This window comes from Rhinolophus sinicus, chromosome 12, assembly GCF_057876585.1.
Source record: "Rhinolophus sinicus isolate RSI-liver-muscle chromosome 12, RSI-T2T, whole genome shotgun sequence".
Lineage (NCBI taxonomy): Eukaryota > Metazoa > Chordata > Mammalia > Chiroptera > Rhinolophidae > Rhinolophus > Rhinolophus sinicus.
The window spans coordinates 42,676,661-42,697,660 of record NC_142512.1 but is presented as its reverse complement, the minus strand read 5'-3'; the positions used below and the strand labels follow the sequence as shown (position 1 = coordinate 42,697,660).

The 21,000-nt window shown below is 45.5% G+C and overlaps 1 protein-coding gene across 1 annotated transcript; it reads left to right on the top strand.

The window, feature by feature from the left end:
* The first annotated feature begins 3,409 nt into the window (after positions 1 to 3,409).
* Positions 3,410 to 8,655, top strand: LOC148756565 (uncharacterized). Its single transcript, XM_088801845.1, has 3 exons — positions 3,410 to 3,796; positions 5,754 to 5,942; positions 6,600 to 8,655. Exons 1-3 carry the CDS (start codon positions 3,410 to 3,412, stop codon positions 8,262 to 8,264), a joined length of 2,241 nt encoding a protein of 746 aa, XP_088657971.1. The 3' UTR covers positions 8,265 to 8,655.
* Positions 8,656 to 21,000: the final 12,345 nt, after the last annotated feature.

The window sequence follows — 21,000 nt, the reverse complement described above, 5'->3', positions numbered from 1 at the left end:
TAAGGTTATAGAGTGTTTGAACCAAATAAAGTTGATACCTCAGATATTTTTCACAAAGCGTTATGATAAAAACTGAAGTGTGAACTGAGAGAATTTCTAGGAAAATGCTCTTATTTTCTGCTTTTAGAAATCAAAAGATGTCTAATTATTGGGTGCTACCATTGTATACAGGAAGTTTTAGAACAAAAGAAATTCTGAATTGATCCATGTTAACTGTATTTCAGAAAGTGGTAAAATCCCTATGGTATCTGAACCCTGTGAAGATCACAGATGCCAGAACTGAAGAACTATGGGATTTAATTCAAGTATGTGGAGATAAAAGCTCCAGGGTTACACAGCCACTCGAGCCATACTTCAAACAACGATCAGAATTTGGAAGACTCTTGCATGGATAGCCAGCTGTATCACTCATGGGAAAATGTGAAACTCTGAAACTGCTCCTGAGTGCAGGGAATTTCTAGGGCTTTTCCTGAGGCTCTGGCCCTTGGCTCTGACCCCTAACTTGACAGTTAGAGAACAGGACTGAGGGTCACCAGAGTACTGCTACAGTTGTGGACACATAAGAGGACACAGGCCTTTTGAACTCCCTTAAATAGGATCCCAGGGATTTAGGGAAAATGTAACTATGACGTTAAGTGTGATTATGCTAGAGCATTTGAAAACTACTATGCCTTTTTTATTTGGTCACATATATCATTGGATATCTTTGCGCGTAGAACACTTTACATTTAGGAGACGTGTCTCTCAGACATATGCTTAGAAGGCCTGAGGACAGAATTAGGCTATAAATTCACACTTGCGTAAACGCCCTTACATCTTTCTCAGCAATGGCTAAGCCAAAACTTCCCCTCACATCTCAACTGCCCAGGGAAGATCAGTCTTTTATTACTGACAGTGAAATCTAATGGAATCCAGAAAAACCAAAAGATTGGTAAGGTGAAGCCTGACAAAGCCCAGGATGGACAGTCCTGCCCATCTGAACTGGCAAAGACAGGGCCACGGGGAGAGCTGCATGCAGAGCGCAGCTTCCAGGCCGTCCTCGGTCAGGGGCCGGCTCTGGACGTGGGGCAGCATCTTGACAGCTCGGGCCTGCCGGAGTCCCATCTCTCCACGCTCTGGATCAGGTGTTCCAACTACAGTGCATGCGACTGGCTGTAGCTGTGAACCACCACCCTTCCAGCTGAATAAGATGAAAACTATTACGCTTTTCACTTACGGTGTTTTACCCAGCGCTCAGCATCTCATACCGGGGGTGCCAAAAAAAATGTATACACATGACTTGTATTTATCTCGTTATCGGTATATATTGAGCATTACAATTTTAATAGTTTTTTCCTTTCTTAAAATGTGTGTACGTTTTTTTGGCACAGTGGGGACAGAGTCTCAGAGAGCAGTTTCCAGGCTCTCAGCCTCATGTGCATGGTAAGGTGCTGGCTCGGGTGGTGGGTGGCCATCAGCTGTTACCGGTTAGCCATTAGCCACTGATATAACTGCCGTGGCTACGCTAGGGCGTTGTTTGGTTGGTTGGCAGAGAAGCGGACGGCGGGTTATGGCTAGCAAGTGTGGTTAGCAAGCGTGGATGACAGATTGTGTATCGTGTAGATCCTACATGCTGTGTCTCGCCCGGCTGCCAGCGAGACTGGGCTGCAGGAAGACCCCTTGTTGGGGTACTGGTGGATGTTTGCTTTCGTGTCACGACCAGCCGCCATAGAGAATATAGTGGTATGAGTCCCCTATCTATGGCTCCGTGGGTGTTCCTTTTTGGCCTCAACGTATCCTGCGTTCTTGTGTGGGGAGCATTCTTGTGTGGAGACCTGGCATGACAGGCACCCTCTGTATATACATTGTATGAAATACTTTGCTGAAAAACCTTTCTGTAAAGCAATTACATGGATGCCCTGAATTAGGGATTAAGTTGCCAAAGTAATTTCTATAAGAACATATTAATTTCCTACATATAGCATGTTTTTTTAAAAAGGAGTAAAAAATGTGTTTCATGTCATTGAAAGCTTAATTTGGGGCTAGATTTCTGATTATTTAACTCACCCCAAAGTTGCGAAGTTTGTTTTGAAGAGAAACAAGTCGAGAAAGAAAAGGTGGTTGTGTTCTGAAAAAGTATTTGAAGTTTTTTTCTGTGCAAAGTAATTATTTTAATTCAATTTAAATCAAACCAGTCAAGGAAACTTCAAACTTCTCCAACTTTGGGGCTTTAAGAAATCTAGCTTCCTGTGAAATGTGAGAGGAAGGGATTCAATACTGACGCTACAGATTTCAGAAACCCAATTATAACAACAGATCCACCTCTAGATGGGGCCAGTCTTGGAATCAATGCCATTTAAAAACCATTACTATGTGCCGGACAATGGGAATAAGATGAGGCTTCTCTCTTGGAGTTTCCATGTGAGAAGTTGTGCCAGACAATAAACAAGGACTGAAATCAAATAGATTATCAAAAGGGCTCAGAGGAAGCAAACTGGGTGCTAGTTACAATATCTCAAGAAAATTACTTCACATGCTGACTTGTAGATCCTAAGTGTCTTCCCCACGTGTGCACATGGGGCAGACCTCTGAAAAGTGGCACTGCTGCTTTCCAGTTAATGGCTGTGATGAGGCAAGGTGGCATGGTGGGCGTTTTTCCATGCTCTCCCAAAAGCCTATTCACTTGGTTTCAGACCCTGTTTCCCAGAATGAATTGCTCACGTCTGAAACTCCTGTTACAGAAACTGTGGAGTCATCACTGATTCAGTAGTAGCCGCATTCTAACAGAGTAGTGAATTAATAATCAGACATAGATACTGAGAATTTAGAGGAAATGGTAACATGATAGAACTAACTGTAAGGTGTTTCCCTCCTACCGCCCTAACTAGCGTTGGTTTTGTAGGTCAGCTACTTTTCCAGCTACTTTTCCTGGAAGCACTATGGCGAAGGGGAGGAAGAATGCCTCTCCGATTTCAGCTTTGAGGAGGAAGAATTCAGATTACCGGAAGTGGACTAAAACTTCTGAATTTCCTGGGATGCCAGACCCTGTGGCTTCCTGGGGAAGTTCTGCACCCCACCCCCAAGCCCCCACGTCCTTGCACCGCCCCGTCCCCCACCCCTGGGCTGCTGGAGTCCATGGCCACCCAGGTGTGCAGCCTAAATCCTGCCTCCGCTGAGGGGGGAGGGGACCCCAATGGGAGGTAGTTGTCGCCTGTGAAAAGGAACGCTCCGACCCTGGTGATTTTGGGAAAAGGACTCGCTCCAGTGCAGAGCCCATGACAGCCCCAGCCTAATAAAGGTGGCGACAATGAAGGGTGGGACTCCAGGTGAGGGCGGGGCGCGGGGCTGCTCAGGGCTCACAGGTCACAGGCTGTCAGAATGGTCCAGCTCCCGCTTGGAACCACACTGCCCTTGGTTGCTCGCTGAGCCCATGGACCTTCGACGTTCGCACGTCATGCCGCGGCTAAGCCTCGGCGCCCCAGCGCTCATCTTCACGTGGCAACTGCTGTGGCCGCTGGTCATGGCAGCTCAGCCTCTGGAGTTGGCCCTGGACCCTGTCCGGCTGACCTCCGATCCCCCAGCGCCAACAGAGCCCTGGTTTTTAAACTCCTCTGACCTCCCATCCACATCACCCCATGTGCTCACCACCCCTGCAGACCCGGGGAGCGTTCATTTCCTGGGTTCCTCCGCTGCAGCCCAGATGGTGGCTTCCCCTCAGGAGTTGACTGAGCCTGTGGTTCCTTTCCCGGATGCCGCTGGAAAGCTTCCCCCAGGGCCAGATCAGTTCGCTGCTGGACTTCAGGATCCCGAGGACAAGGTAACCCAGCATCACAGGCTCCCAGAGGTGGTTCCAAAGCGCAGCTGGGATCAGAATCAGGCCGTGACTCTGCCTCCTCCACTTGAGATTCAGACTGTAGGTCTAGATCAGGCTCACTACACACTTGAAATACCTGTTCCACCTCTAGGTAGTGCCAGTTCAAAGCCAGCAAAGCTTATTGTGTCACCCCCACACTGGAGCAAGATCTGGCTCAGTGCCATGCTTGCCAGAGTTGTTGTTGGAACTCCAGGCCAACCTGCAAACACGCCTCAGCTCTAGACCAGCTGCAGGATGATTATTTAGATCCCAGTATGGGTGGCATTGATCCTGAGGAGAAGCTACCTGTGGATATCCGGGGGATGGGGCAGGGGTGGGGGTGGGGGGGGCAGATAAACCTCCTGAGCTCCCTGAGGAGACCACAGCTCAGCCTATAGAGGCCCCTGAGGAAGGGGAACCCTCTCCAACCCCTCAGGAGGCCACAGCAAAGCCTACAGAGGAGGCTGTAGCTCAACAGTTAGTGCAGCATGAGGGAAATATTCCATCTCCAAGTCAGAATGAAGCTCAGCTGTCATATTGGAGTCTGATGGTTACCGTAACTCCAGAAATCACTAACGAGGTTCACATTTCTCCAACCCAGCAGAAGGCCTTGGCTCAGCCCTCAGAGCACCCTGAGGAGATTGAACCTTCCCCACTCCAGACGGAGGACGTGGCTCAGCCCTCAGAGTGCCCTGAGGAGATTGAAGCGTCCCCACTCCAGACGGAGGCCCTGGTTCAGCCCTCAGAGCCCCCTGAGGAGATTGAAACGTCCCCACTCCAGACGGAGGACGTGGCTCAGCCCTCAGAGCCCCCTGAGGAGATTGAAACGTCCCCACTCCAGACGGAGGACGTGGCTCAGCCCTCAGAGCCCCCTGAGGAGATGGAAACGTCCCCACTCCAGACGGAGGACGTGGCTCAGCCCTCAGAGCCCCCTGAGGAGATTGAAACGTCCCCACTCCAGACGGAGGACGTGGCTCAGCCCTCAGAGCCCCCTGAGGAGATTGAAGCGTCCCCACTCCAGACGGAGGAGGTGGCTCAGCCCTCAGAGCCCCCTGAGGAGATTAAAGCTTCCCCACTCCAGACGGAGGACGTGGCTCAGCCCTCAGAGCCCCCTGAGGAGATTAAAGCGTCCCCACTCCAGACGGAGGACGTGGCTCAGCCCTCAGAGCCCCCTGAGGAGATTGAAGCGTCCCCACTCCAGAAGGAGGAGGTGGCTCAGCCCTCAGAGCCCCCTGAGGAGATTAAAGCGTCCCCACTCCAGACGGAGGACGTGGCTCAGCCCTCAGAGCCCCCTGAGGAGATTAAAGCGTCCCCACTCCATACAGAGGACGTGGCTCAGCCCTCAGAGCCCCCTGAGGAGATTGAAGCGTCCCCACTCCAGACGGAGGACGTGGCTCAGCCCTCAGAGCCCCCTGAGGAGATTGAAGCGTCCCCACTCCAGACGGAGGACGTGGCTCAGCCCTCAGAGCCCCCTGAGGAGATTGAAGCGTCCCCACTCCAGACGGAGGACGTGGCTCAGCCCTCAGAGCCCCCTGAGGAGATTGAAGTGTCCCCACTCCAGACGGAGGACGTGGCTCAGCCCTCAGAGCCCCCTGAGGAGATTGAAGCATCCCCACTCCAGACGGAGGAGGTGGCTCAGCCCTCAGAGCCCCCTGAGGAGATTAAAGCGTCCCCACTCCAGACGGAGGAGGTGGCTCAGCCCTCAGAGCCCCCTGAGGAGATTAAAGCGTCCCCACTCCAGACGGAGGACGTGGCTCAGCCCTCAGAGCCCCCTGAGGAGATTAAAGCGTCCCCACTCCAGACGGAGGACGTGGCTCAGCCCTCAGAGCCCCCTGAGGAGATTGAAGCGTCCCCACTCCAGACGGAGGACGTGGCTCAGCCCTCAGAGCCCCCAGAGGAGATTGAAGCATCCCCACTCCAGATGGAGGACGTGGCTCTGCTCTCAGAGCCCCCTGAGGAGATTGAAGCATCCCCACTCCAGATGGAGGACGTGGCTCAGCCCTCAGAGCCCCCTGAGGAGATTGAAGCTACCCCATTCGAGATGGAGGCCCTGGTTCAGCCCTCAGAGCCCCCTGAGGAGATTGAAGCATCCCCACTCCAGATGGAGGACGTGGCTCAGCCCTTAGAGCCCCCTGAGGAGACTGAAGCGTCCCCACTCCAGATGGAGGACGTGGCTCAGCCCTTAGAGCCCCCTGAGGAGATTAAAGCGTCCCCACTCCAGACGGAGGACGTGGCTCAGCCCTCAGAGCCCCCTGAGGAGATTGAAGTGTCCCCACTCCAGACGGAGGACGTGGCTCAGCCCTCAGAGCCCCCTGAGGAGATTAAAGCTTCCCCACTCCAGACGGAGGACGTGGCTCAGCCCTCAGAGCCCCCTGAGAAGATTGAAGTGTCCCCACTCCAGACGGAGGACGTGGCTCAGCCCTCAGAGCCCCCTGAGGAGATTAAAGCTTCCCCACTCCAGACGGAGGACGTGGCTCAGCCCTCAGAGCCCCCTGAGGAGATTAAAGCTTCCCCACTCCAGACGGAGGACGTGGCTCAGCCCTCAGAGCCCCCTGAGGAGATTGAAGTGTCCCCACTCCAGACGGAGGACGTGGCTCAGCCCTCAGAGCCCCCTGAGGAGATTAAAGCTTCCCCACTCCAGACGGAGGACGTGGCTCAGCCCTCAGAGCCCCCTGAGGAGATTGAAGTGTCCCCACTCCAGACGGAGGACGTGGCTCAGCCCTCAGAGCCCCCTGAGGAGATTAAAGCTTCCCCACTCCTGATGGAGGACGTGGCTCAGCCCTCAGAGCTCCCTGAGAAGATTAAAGCTTCCCCACTCCAGACGGAGGACGTGGCTCAGCCCTCAGAGCCCCCTGAGGAGATTAAAGCGTCCCCACTCCAGACAGAGGACGTGGCTCAGCCCTCAGAGCCCCCTGAGGAGATTGAAGCGTCCCCACTCCAGACGGAGGAGGTGGCTCAGCCCTCAGAGCCCCCTGAGGAGATTAAAGCTTCCCCACTCCAGACGGAGGACGTGGCTCAGCCCTCAGAGCCCCCTGAGGAGATTAAAGCTTCCCCACTCCAGACGGAGGACGTGGCTCAGCCCTCAGAGCCCCCTGAGGAGGTTCAACCTACTTCAATCCAGCAGGAGTCCCAAGCTCAGCCTGCACAGCCTCCAGAAGAGGTCGAAACTTCTTTTGTCCAGCAAGAGGCACCAACTCAAGCCCCCGAGTTCCCTACCATTCTAGTAAGTAATGACATTGTACCTGGACTTACAGGACTGTTTCCAGCTTATAAGACAAACTTGCCCAGTGTCACACTTAACTCTATGGGTGTGGAACTTACCATAACTCCAGAGCCTACTAAGGATGTTGACTCTTCCACAGTCCAGCAGGACGCCCCACCTCAGCCTCCAGAGCCTTTTGGAGCTGAACCTTCTCCAACCCAGGAGGAAGCCTCAGCTCAGCCTCCAGAGCCCCCTAATGAGGCAGAGTCTTCTACAACCCAGCAGGAGACTCCAGTTCAGTTTCCAAGGAAGGCAGAAGCTTCGGCAACTCTGCAGGAAGAACCAGCTCAACCTCCAGAGCATGATGAACTGACAGTTTCAACTCCAGCTCAGCCTCCAGAATCCTCCCCGGGTGTCCTAGATCAACCTTCAGTGCATCCTGAGGTGACATTCTCCCCTCTAGGTGTGGGTGAAGCTCATCATCCAATATCGCCTACGGTCACAATGAGATCTGTGGATCTGGAGTTTTCCATAGCTCCCGAGCCCACTGAAGAGATCAAAACTCCTAGCCAGCAGGAGGCCCCTTCACAGGCCCCTGAGAAGACAAAATCATCTCCAGTCCAGCAGGGGGCCCCAGCTCTGCCTCCAGAGCCCCTTAAGGAGGCAGAAGCTTCTCTGACACAACAGGGGGTCCAGGCTCAGCCTTCTGAGGCTCCACAACAGTCTCCAGAACCACCTAGGAAGGTTGTAGTACAACCTCCATTGTATCAGGAGGTGAGAGTTCCAACTCAAGGTGAGGACGAGTATCATCAGCATCCAATGTCACCCAGCGTCACAGTTCCCCCTTTGGACCTGGGCCTGATCGTAACTGCAGAACCTACCACGGAGGCTAAGTCTTCTGCAGTCCTGACCAAGACTACAGCTCCTTCTCCTAGGCGCCTGGAGGTGACACCTCCACATCCAGAGCAGGTTCAGAGCCAGCATCCAAACCCGACTGAAGTCACAGTTCAACCTGTGGACCTGGAAGTTAACGTAACTCGCGAACCAGAGTCATCTGAGACACTTCCTGCAACAACTGAGCAGAGTGCTTCCAGAAGCATGGACATCTGCAAGCTGTGTACCTGCACAGATGGGACGCTGTCGTGCGCAGGTCTCAGCCCAGAGCAGCGGCTGCGCAGAGTGCCTGAGCTCAAGTCCCACAGCTACAACGGCACCTTCACCATCGTGTAAGAATTCCCTTTCCTCATTCCTTCTCTGCATCCTGCCTGACATGCAGCCTTTCCCTCAGCGTCTTCCTCGACCTGTCTCATCTCCCCACCCACGTGACTGACTCTGTTTTGACTTTAGGCTTGTCAACTATTCCTTATCTTCGTTCTCTTTCTCACTATTGTTCCACTCTTCGCAAGTGTTTCACTAGTACTTGGCTTTATTATTTTTCCTTCTCCATTTTTTAAGTGCCATAATTTCATTCCTTAAACTCTACTCTCCTGTCACTTTTGCTCCATCCTCTTTAGAAGCAACTGGGCCATCCCCGGGTCACATTGGTGGTGATACAACAAAGTGCTTAAGTGTGGAGATTCTAGAGCCAGGCTGACTGGGTTTGAACCCAAGTCAGTCATTTATATCTTTGTGACTCAGCTTCCTCATTTGTAAAATAGGGGTTATGATAGTTACCATGGCATAGGATTGTTGTAAGGTTTTCCTGAGTGCATACCTGTAAAGCACTTATATCAGTGCCTACTGTGTGTGTGTGTGTGTGTGTGAATGTGTGTGTGTGTGTGAGCTGTTATTATGATTTCATCCCTCAGTTATGCCCAGAACTCATGTTTTATGGATAGCCCCCATTTTGTGCCCATGTCAGGTTAAGGACTGTGGCAGCCTCAGACTTATGACATTTTCTCTAGAACTTGACAATGATAGGGGGGAAGAAAGGGAATACACATAAAAAGGGAGGTGATGGATAATTAAGTACTGAGAGAGATACAGACCATAGGTGCTGTATCTCACCAGAATCTGTAGTCACTGTGGTGTGGAGGTCAGGGTAAGCTGCATGGATTAGCTAGAACTTTCGCTGGGACTTAAAGAATGGCTATGATTTGTAAATAGAGGGGAAAAGGTGAGTACAGTCTAGGCAAAGCCATGACTGCAGGAATGATGAGGATTTAAAGGACCGACGGTCTGGCTGTAAAGAATTGGGTTAGGAAGCAATGACAGATATGATTATGAAAACCTTGGCTGTCAGCTATACGGGTTTGAGAGTTCCACTGTGAGATAAGGAGAGCCACTGAAAGTTTTCAAGCAAGAGAGACAAATGATTAACATAAGAGGATTATTTTAGATTCCATATGTAGAGTGGTCTGGAGAGAAAAGCTTGATTCAGGGAGACCAAAGAGAACGCTCTAACAATATCTAGGAGTAACGTGAAAAGGGGCTGAATCAGAGAGGTGATGACAGGAGTAGAAAGAAAATCCTAAGACCAGTAAAGGAAGAACTGGCTAGAGTTGGGGATGAGGTGTGTAGGAAAGATAAAAATCAAATATGACCCGTTAAAGTTCCCGTCCTGGCTAATAAGGAGAATGATGGTGGGATAACAGTTGGAAATACAGCCGTTTGAGGAGAGCCAGTTTGAGGGAGATGAGTTCAGTTCTAGGCATCTTTTATTGGTGAGCGTAAAGCAACCAGAGGCCTCTGGTTGTGGAAATGCCCACTAGGCAGAGGGGCAGACAGGTGTCTGACTTTGTGTGACCTTCCTGAAAATTGTGTATATAAACTGGATAGGTAAGTTGCTCCTGAGGAAAGAGGACAAAGCAAAAGGTAATGGTTCCAAGTCATCCACAGAGTTAGTGGCGAAACCGAACCTCAGGATTTTAATAGTTTCTTTTAAACATGTGTAATTCATGGCTACATTCTCACTGTGGTTTTTTTTTCAAGTCACAGAAATATTAGGATAAAATGTGAAAATCCCGTCCAACCCTCCCTACTACTCCTGTTGTCATTTTGGTGTGTGTCCTTCCTTCCAATCTCTCCTTTGCACTTCCCCCCGATGAGGTAATACTTTTCTCTTTGCTCAGTGATTTGTGCTATTCCCCATGCAGTATGTCTTTGAGATCTTTCCATATCAGTCCCTCTCATTTGAAATTGCCCGGATCCTCTAACCCCTGGAGAGATTTCACTAGAGGCCACTGAGCCATACTTTGGTGTGGCCTGGCATAAGGTTTCTTCATGTTTATTTGTTAATCATTATGAATGTTTTTGCCAGTTTTCTGTTGAATGGTTTATCATGTTCTCATTGATTTGTAGGAGGAGTCACTTTAGACACAAGATCTTGGAAAAATGACATTCAAAGTCATTAACGGGCATTGCCTACCCAAGACAGGGAGTTCATGCTCTGAGGAGATGCCTCATTGCTTGGCCAGTGGCCCCACAATTATGTCTTTATTAATTTGCAAACTGGGAAGCTGATAGCTGTGGAAATTAGAAAGCTGGTATTTTCTGCATGTGAATGTTCCCCACAAGGCTGCCATGATTCTTTTACTAATCTTTTCATTCTTTGGCTACCTATTGAAGGATATGAACTGTGTTTCTTCACAGAAATTTACAAGGAAACTCTATTTCGTACATTGATGAAAGTGTATGGAAGTCATACCGTTGGGTTGAGAAACTGTGAGTATGTTCTCTCTACCTATGAATACAAAAACTAACTGCTCGGTAAGATCCGTCTGGGTCCAGAATTTTGAAGTCAGTCACTCCGAGATAAGATATTTCCCCCTCCATGTTTCCAATGAATCTCTATTGATTGCAATTCTATGCTTATTTTTTAAATTAAATTTGGCAGGCCCTCTTTCAAATAAGAGTCAATTTAAACTGATTTCCATTATGACAAACAATACATGATTATATTCTCAATATATAGAAATGAAATAACAGGCATAATGACAATCCTCCTTGTGCCCTCGGCCCCACCCCTGAGGTAAAAGCTACTCTGAGTGTAGTATATATCCTTCCTGACCTTTTCTCATGCATTTGCTTACAGGCATATTTATAGATAGCAAAATAGGTTTGTTGTGTGATTTTCATCCTTTTTTACATAAATGGTAATATCCTGCAACTTGATTCTTTCACCTCGTGATGTGTGTTAGGTTACCTTCCTTCCCAGTACATCCTGGAGAGTTACCCCATTGATTTAAACTCCTGCGTAATATTCCATAGTATGGATGTATCACAGTTGGATAATTCCCCTACTGATGATGTTCAGGTTATGTCCAGTTTTCTTGCTACATGTATCGCTGCAACAAACATTCTTGTACATGCGTCTTTGTGAACGAGGGCAGGTGTCTCTGTAGAACAGATATTTACAAATGGAATCATTGGGGCGAAGACTATATAGACATAAACTTTTAATTGCCCTCGAAGAAGTTGTGCCAACTCACACTCAGGTCAATAGGCCACGACAGCATTCATTCCCCATACCCGCCACCAGTGCTGTTCTCCATTTTTCGCTGATCTGATCGTGGGTGAATAAAAGGGGTCCCATCTGATTTGAATTTCTGTGATTACTTGTGAATTTATCTTTACATGTTTATTGAACATTATTTCTTCTCGGAATTTACCCTGTCCTTTGTCCATTTTTCCGTTGTTTATCTTTTTTATGATGTGTAGAAAAAGTAAGTTTAGGCATGTAAGTTTTTTGTGGAAAAATATTTACATTTAAAGTAATTAACTGGCACTTTTATGTGAGAGTTTATGTCATGTCATTAGTTCAACTTCAGCAGACTAGTCATAAGTGACTTCTGAATTAATAATACAAGACAATAGCGCTAGTCATCTAAAAATAGGGATTATGACCAGCTTTAGACTGGTATCTTATTGGTAAGGAGAAAATGCTACAACCAGGCAGTTTTTTTAACTTATGAGTATGTATTTCTTTAAAACTGTACATAGTTCCCCTCCCGTCCCCACCGCCACCTCCACTCCCACCCCCAACTCCAATTCAAGCCGTTGTTCTCAGTCTACCAGTGTAGGAGGCCGCTCCCTGGCCCTTGTTGATACTATGCGCCTGGCGCTCCACCAGGCTGAGGCGGTCAGTTGCCTATGGCATCCCACAGCAGCCCACAGCAGCCCAGCTCCATGTTGAGCTGTTGTTCACAATCTTAGCTGTAGAGGGCGGCAGCTCACTGGCCCATGTGGGATTCGAACCGGCAACCTCGGCGTTAGGAGCGCAGCGCTCCAATCACCTGAGCCACCCGGCTGCCCAAAACTATACATAGTTTATATTTCCCATAATAGTATCTGACTTGGATATCTTATTTCCCAAACTTGTAAGAAAAATGAATGTTATTTGGCACAAGAAATAAATAACATTTGTTTATTCTGTTAGAGGTTAATCATGGATGTTTCTTAAATGTTAGTTCATGCCTGGTTTTGGTATCTTCATGGTTAGAGAAAATTTTAGACCTGGCTTTAACTCTGATTCCTGCTAGTTTTAACTTTTGTGCTTCACGCAAAATGAATATTTGGAGTTCTACAGATCAATGTATCTTATACCACTTAGTTGCTTATTTGAAGTTCTTTTTGGGAGAATTTTTTGGTGACTGACTCATTCTTAGTCTAAACTTTTCTTCTAGCTTAAATTAATTCTTTTCAAAAATTGACTATCCAGTCATCCAAACAACTTCACAAAAAGAAACCCAATTGATATAAAATACATACATGCTCGTTAGTTACTTCCTGTCTTACCACGATATTCAAACTCCTAACCAAACAGTGTGACATGGCATCAGCCAATCAGAGAAGACGTTGTCATAAACACCTGAGGATCAGCCCCATCTCTTCTCTGTGCTTATTGTCCTTGGCAGCTTTCTATATTTTTAAAGATGTAATTAGTATTCAGCCATAAAAAAAAAAAAAAGAAATCTTACCATTTGTGACAACATGGATAGACCTAGAGAGTATTATGATAAGTGAAATTAAGTCAGACAGAGAGAGACAAATACCATATCATCTCACTTATATGTGGAATGTAAAGAACAAAACAAACAAACAAAAAGAGAAATGGACTCGTAGAAGCAGAGAACAAACTGATGGTTACCAGATGGGAGGTGGCTTCGGGGGCTGGGTGAAAAGGGTGAAGGGATTAAGAGGTACACATTGCCAGTTACAAAATAGCCATGGGGATGTAAAGTACAGTGCAGGGAATATAGTCAATAATATTATAATGACAATGTATAGTGCCAGGTGGGTACTAGAGTTATTGGGGGTCACTTCATGAATTATATGAATGTCTAACCACTACACTGTGTACTTAAAACTAATAGAAAACAATAATGAATGTCAACTGTAACTGAAAAAAAATAATAAAATTTTTTAACAGAGCTCACAAAAACATCGTTCTGAAAAAAAATAGTAGTAAGTAGTATAGACAACTTTCATTTTGGCTTAGTTTTTCTCATATATCATTATTTCCTATGACCATTTTGTATATCATCTATATTATACACAGACGGTTTTGTTACGTGATTGGGAAAGTAGAGTTTCTTCTACCTTTTTATAGTTATGAAAAGGGTTACTATAAACATCATTGGACATATTGATTTGTGTTTTCTTCTCGGATCATTTTCATGGAAATATGAAACCATTACCTAACAAAGGTGAGAACACAATCAATCATAGCATCACCTGTTGACCCTTCCTTCTTCACACATATTCACACCCTCACAGCTGTTCCTTCTAATGTTGTCAATTTCAACATTAATGTTTTCAATTTAGGTCAGGGTCTTTGATGCATTCTCAGGACTCAGAGTTCTTTGTGGGAATTAAAGTTTTTGAGTTTTTATTTTCATGATCTGTTTTCAATGTGTGAAAATATATTCTGTTCAATATAACTACCTTATAACTGAGAACTCTCCTTGATTTCAGTTGCACTTTCCAGGCAGTAAAATTTTGTCAAAAGCTATGAGTAAAGCATTAAGCTATGAGAAAACAATTAAGTTATGAGATAGAATCCATTTAAATAAGTGGCCAACAGACACTGTGAGGGGGAAAGTAGAATGTTTTAAACGCAGAACATGATTAGAAATATTATAGTTTCACAAGGCAACATAGCATGTTCTCAGCTCCTCAAGGCTCCTGAAGGATGTACAACTAAGAATTAGGGTATTTCGGTGGCACCATTACCCACGTTTCCCCCACATATAGTTCTGTGCAGAAATAGTTGTAGTTATTTTGCATTTTGATCTGGAAATAACCTTTTCGTTTTTCAGAATTCTCAGCGAAAATAATTTGAGTGAATTACGTAAGGATTCATTTGAAGGCCTTCTATCCCTCCAGTATTTGTAAGTTAGTTTATTATATTTATCTATGAGTTTTTAGTTATATTAGCAGTAAAATAAATAAGGGTTTCAAATGAGATAATCCCTACGATTTCTTCCAGAAATAAAATTCCACAATTCTGTAACTCTTTATAGGGATCCAGCCCATCCCCGCATTAAATAGCTCCTATGCATTTTCAATTTTTAATTATACAGACAAGATGTAGATGGGAACAGCCCTTCCATTATACAGGACAGTGGTAATGAGGTCTGAATAATTGTAGAGACTCATATGAACCTTGTTAGATAAGTGTCCACATACCATCTGCTTATATTTATATTTAGTTTGTGGCCCATGGATCAAATACGGCCTGTGGTCCATTTTATACAGCCACTATGATTGGAATGATTTTTATATTTTTAAAAGGTCTGTAAAAGAGGAAAGAAAAGAAAGAAACAAAGAAGAAAATGTGTTTACGTGTGTCCTGCAAAGTCTAAAATATTTACTGTTGGGCCTTTACAGAAATGGTTTTAAAAAGTTGATTTAGTAAAATGAGAGGAATTCAAGTTAACCTCAATTTGTCACCTACAGGGCAAGAAAAGCTCAATTTTTATCATTTGTCCATGGATCCAGAGTTGTGTACGCCATTAATTTGTGTTAGTCTAATTAATGATGCTCTTAGAAAATAGATTCTTCTTGCAAATGTACAAGGCTTCAGGGAAGTGGGTATAAAGAGCCCCAAAGGACACTAAAAACAGTCCTTTGTATTATGAAACTTTCCAAACCTTAGGCAGACGACCACTTTTGTATCGGTCTTCTTGGGTACCCCTGCCATCTGGGCTCCAAACCTTATGAACACATTTTGAAGGAAAAAGTGAGGTAACTGCTCAATAGATTAGGTCGTTCATTACTTCTACTGTGGAATACTTTGTAAGCTAGTTATTTCATGTTAGCAGAAGGATTCTCATTCATGTTTTAAATGCCAATCAATAAGAAAGCTACAAAGAATATGTCATGCACTGTACCTAGTATGGTAGGCACAGATGGGTAAGACAGGGTTCCCACCCTTCTAGGATCTCACGATCTCACAGGGAAAATAAACATTTGAGCTCAAACCATAGTGCACAAGCACTAAATTGCAGACAAAGTGCTGCAGAGGCACAGAAGAGGGAGCCACGAAGTAAGAAAACTGCATTTCTTTTAAAATGGTCCTTTTCCTCCTCCTACTCACTCCCCAGCTATCTGTTCATTTTGTAAATATTTGAGTTTGCATTATGTTCATGTGTCACTTTTAAACATGGCAGACAACGCAGATGAGCAAGACCTAGTCCATACTTTCAAGGAGTTTATGCTCAGAGGAAATGGGATGCAAAAATAGTTAACGGTATTAAAAAGGAGAAATAGATATGGGCAATGAGAGATGCAAATCGGTTTCGGAGCACAGAAGAGGGAGCAAAGACTTCAGGTTGGATCAGGAAAGATGTTACTAGCGCATGCTGTTTGAACGGGACCTCGAAGGACCACTGGGAATCATCAGACTGACTCTTGGGAAGGATAAGCTTGCGAAAGGAGAGTAGGAGAGGGCAAGACACAGGGAAAATACCCTGAGTCCCTGTGGAGTACAAGCCAGGAGAGGAGATTAGAGCCAAGTCTGGGGCTTCACAGGCCAAGCCAAGGATAACAAGCCCGGCTACCATGTTGTCACAGCAGTGCCCTAGGACAGACTTCAGCCTGCAACGCAATCACTTCCCGGGCTTGTTAAAACTCAGGCTCCATCCCACAGAACTAACTCAGTCAGTCCAGGGTGGGGCTGAGAATTTGCACCTTCAGCAAGTTCCCGAGTGAGGCTGGTATTGGAGAACTACTTCCGGAGAGGTAATCTGGTGACGCTGTGCATGGTGGGTTAGAAAGGGAGACGAGATAGAAACACCAGTCAGAAGACAGTTATACCCATCGAGGTGAAAAGTGAGGAGCTAAGCTGGAACCCATAGCAATAAGAGTCAACTATAGTCAGGACTGGGTGTTTTCAAATAAAAATCCAATACCATGTTGTTGTTTGCTGTCCCACACTGTACAGCTAAAGCAGATAAATTCATGGACTATTAAGACAATATAAAACAAAACTGAATTTCTATTCCTATGCTGGAAAGTTGAATTAATTCTGAATTAGTTCAAAGTGATGTATTAGAGGAGTAACTTCCTTGCAAGTTATGTGAAAGGGTATCTTTTATTTCTTCTGGTATTGAATTGGCCTGGAAAAACAGGACCAAACCAAGAAAAGTGTGTAAATATGAGGATATTCCCTTTAATATTAGAAATTATAATTACGTATAAAAACTTTGATCTCATAATCCAGAGTTTGATGAGACCACAAAAGGCCATCTAATCAATTCTTCTGCTCTCAGGAAAGATTACCTTCAAAATCTATCAAGATTATATAGCTTTATGTTTTATTTATGAAGACCATGAAGGTGAGATTCTCAACAGTTGAGGGCAGAGTTAGGGACTCTGGAAAGTTCAAATAACAATTCCTAAGGTTTAGAGTTTAGACAAAAGCTACTTATTCAATATTATCATTCGAACCTCTACTAGTTATTCCTACTAATTAGATATCTGATAGCTAACTGAGGCAATCTTTTTCTTTTACTTTTTCTAGAGATTTGTCCTGCAATAGAATAGAATCTATTGAAAGACGTACATTTGAACCGCTACCTTTTTTGCAGTATATGTAAGTTATAAATATAACCTCCTCATATTTGGAGTTTTTATAAAAGTTAATTGCAAACTTCGTTGTTATTTTTTGGAAATATCAACATTTTGTTAGTGGAAAACTACTAAAATTATGTAGCGAAGCCTTTGGTCTCTAGCAAAGATTAGTGTGAGAATTATCTCACAGATCAGAATGAATTGTTCTACAGCACTGGTTCTCAACGAGGGCGCTTTTGCACCCAGGGGACATTTGGCAATATCCCTTGACATTTTGGGGTGTCAGAACTGCAGTTCTGCTACTGGCACCTAGTGGGCACAGGCCAGAGTTGCTCCTCAACATTCTACCATGCACAGGACAGCTCCCCATGACAAAGAATTATCCAGCCCAAATGTCGCTAGTGCGGAAGTTATGTAACCCTGTTCTAGAGAAATACCGATCCTTTAATACGTGTATTTACTGAGCACTTACTGTTTTGTATCTAATGCACCACGTGTATAAACATGAAAGTATAAATCATAAGCAAATATCTTCCGCAGGGAGATTTTTTTAGTGTGTGGAGGGAGTATTGAGGGTTGTTTCATCACATATAAATTAGAATCACTGCCAAAGGAGAAACATTCTGAAAGAATATCTTTTATCTTCTTCTTTTGCTTGTGTCTTTTTTGTTTGTTTGCTTTTTATAGAAATCTTGGGTGCAATTCAATCACAGAACTGAGCTTTGGAACGTTCCAGGCCTGGCACGGAATGCAGTTTTTACACAATGTGTAAGTGAAATAGAAAATGAATACATGATAAAACAAAAACTACGTGTAACAACATCGTACAGTGATTGGTTAGCTGGCATAAGCCCAGTATGAACTCTGAAAAATGTGTCCTAAGAGCCATTCATTGTTTTCCCCATGAGGAAACAAAGGTACAAAGAGGCCAAGAGATTGTCTGCCTCACAAGGTACGCTCCCTTCCCCCGGTACTGATCTCTGCAGGGGCAGGAAAGGCACCAAGCCAGTAACACTCGAAGTGGCACTGGCCTGGGAATCCCAAAGGTGCAGCTCCCATATGTGAGCAGCACCTTGAAATCCCACTTTTGAATGTACCTTTGATTCCTGCTCGTGGGCAGCGCACCTAACTGCTGAAATGTAGGCAGCAAAGAGCCGGAAGGATTAGTGCAGCGCAGAGTTCTCCAGGGAGCCAGAGGTGTGGGTGCTTCCTCAGCCATGAGTGTCTTTGAAATGGGAAAACAGAAAGAATTCCTAAAAACCTGCCCCAGGGCACTTCTCTCCCCAATCACCTAGAACATTATTTTCAGAAAAGTATATGCCTTTGACGTGAATTATCTGTGGGCAATAGGAAACTTTGAGTTACGGAAAAAGATGCTGTTTCTATTAAGCTGTAGTATGAAAAAATCCTCCTAAAGAAAACACACTGCTGAAGCCTCATTCCAATCCCTTTCCTGAATACTCCTCAGTAAGAACAGTGGGTTTCATTCCCTTTCAGCTGGAAAATTCTGTGATTTCTCTGTGACAGAAGGAAACCATAGTGGATATGTTCAATGGTCTAAAAGGGACTTGAGAGTCAAGGTGAAGGTCTTCTTGTAAACCTGACTTTGGGAGAAGCCTGTCTCACCTGTCTTGTGGTTCAGAAAGCCGGTTTCACAGAGTTCATTTCGGGTTAGGTGAAGGTGTTTAGGGTGCATGTGGAGCTGGAGTAACAGTTCCTGCTGATACCCCACTGTGTCGGGGTTCCCTCTTCCCTCATTAACTAGCTGATATCTAATTGGGGAAAAGGACACACGGAGGGTCAGTTTTCCTTTGATCAGCGCATCAGAGAGCAGTCTCATTGGGTCTCTCCATCAAGAGGACTTAGGAGCGTCAATACAGTGTCTGAAACTACCACCTTTATTAAACATTTCGTGACACTGAGAGTCAGTCCCTTATAAGAATCTGAGTTTCACTGCAGTTCTGAAGGCAACGGAGGGGAAAAAATTTTGGAATCACAGTTGATAAAAATTAAGGAATTCTTTCAAAACCATTCACAGAGTACCATGCCCACTGTGTGTCAGCGCTCTACTGCGTGCTGAGGGTACAAAGGACAATAGGACAGGGACTTTGTCCCCAGGCTTCTTTCATACTGAAAGGATGAAGATGGATGTTTTTGGAAAACATACCATTCCATGTCAGCATCTCTGAGAGCCACGCCAGCGTCTATAGAGCAGGGTAACAAGATGGGGCGGGGTGGAGTGGGGGGAGGTGACAAAGTAGGGAACGGGTGGTAGGTTAGAAAAGATTCGTCATGGAGGAGTTTATCTTGAGTTTCTGGGTTCATCTTAAATGTGAGCGAAAGGTAATGAAAGAATCAGAGCTACATGGTGTTAGGAATAAATTAATACTCACATCGTGTGATCTGAATAGAGCTGTACTCCTAAAACTAATGCACGGTTACTTTCAAAAGAGTGTCACAGGACACAGTAAGTCTGTATAGGGGGCTCTGCCGCTTCTTTGTTTGGGGCCAAATATTTTTAGTTGATAAAGCTAATTTGCTTCAGAAAACATTTGCCATAGCGACATATAAACTTTATTGCATCTCTTTCCAAAGGCAAGTTGCCAAGGGAAGACGACAACCCTCGAGTTAAGTCATTTTATCATCTATATGACATATTACTGGGGTGTTTATAACTTGAAACAATGTTTTCCCTGCATTAAATAAGTTTGTAATAAGTTTGAGGTGGATTTATCAACAACTGAATGAGGCTTAAGCTCCAGGGCTCTTCACTTGCATAGGCCCCTTCAGAGGTCTTGGGAGGGACCCCAGCAATTTGTATATTCATAATTTTCCATGTTTTGGTTAGGACTTCCTAGAATAGGTGAGGTTCAGGCTCCCCAAAACCTTGATTCACCCCTGGGTTTCAGGTAATTATAACTCAGTACGTGTCTTGACTGAAGTCTCTACGTTATTGACAAACACCGAGTGAACAAGTTAGCGGTGTGGTCAAGACTCTATTTTCAGTCTGAAATCCGTCTCAAGGACATGCCAAGAGGGTTATTTACAAAGCACCACTTTTTGAATGGCAGTAAGAATCATGTATCTTTCGAATGAAATACGGTATGGAAAGCCAGCAGCGGTTGAGAATCCTAAATGTTAAGCAGACTTTTTTTTTCTGAATTTAAGGTGCTTCTCCTTTATTCGTCTACACAGGTCCAGGCTGATGGCTTATTTCAAAAATTCTTAGTCACTTCTTTGATTCTAACAATAAAAAGCTCCATGATTTTAGAAGCCTACGGACTCTACAATGTAGGAAGCTTATACCTTAGCCAGGTAGAGCACAGTCACATGCTGGCTTGTCTGTGGTTCATCAGTTTTGTGCCAAGAACACCAAGGGAAAATCCAAGCTTATCCATGTTGAATTATTGACCCCACTGTTGAGAATATCAAGGAGGTAGGAGCGGCCACAGTATGAAGGCCAATGGAGCTGCTGGCACAGAGACGCCCCAATGCTCCCCTAGTCAACCAGCACTGGTTTCCTTTAGCTAGCTGTGACCATACAAAAGTTGACACACTTCAGGGGACTGTCATCACTTTTGGGTACGGACATCTCATTTCTCAGCTCTTCCTCTTCAGCTGTTTGGTTAGGCTATTTTGTGCCCCAACTATTCTATTATCCATTGCCTCAGCAGCTGCCGTGTTAAAATATTTACCTGTAATTGTTTTCCAAAGATGCCCCCTGAGAAGAGGCTTTTAGCACTAGGCAGCTCTCAGTCAGGTCAAAGACAAGCCTTTCAAGTGAGGTCTTCGGGGAACCACCAGACAGGGAAAGTGACGGTTCTTTGGGAATGAGGTTTTAAAGGAACCTTGGCTCCATTCTGCTCCCTCTGGTACTGGGGAAATGGACTGCTTGTCAAGATTACCACTGGGGTAGAGAGCCAAAGGTCTAAGATGACTTAGAGCAACACAG

What these genes read in the sequence shown, in the direction of transcription:
- LOC148756565 (XM_088801845.1), top strand. Translation starts at nt 3,410, where the DNA reads ATGGACCTTCGACGTTCGCACGTCATGCCGCGGCTAAGCCTCGGCGCC. An exon ending in TTCAGGATCCCGAGGACAAG is followed by an intron (nt 3,797 to 5,753) that starts GTAACCCAGCAT and finishes TCCCCACTCCAG; the next exon opens with ATGGAGGACGTGGCTCTGCT. An exon ending in CCCCACTCCAGATGGAGGAC is followed by an intron (nt 5,943 to 6,599) that starts GTGGCTCAGCCC and finishes CTCCTGATGGAG; the next exon opens with GACGTGGCTCAGCCCTCAGA.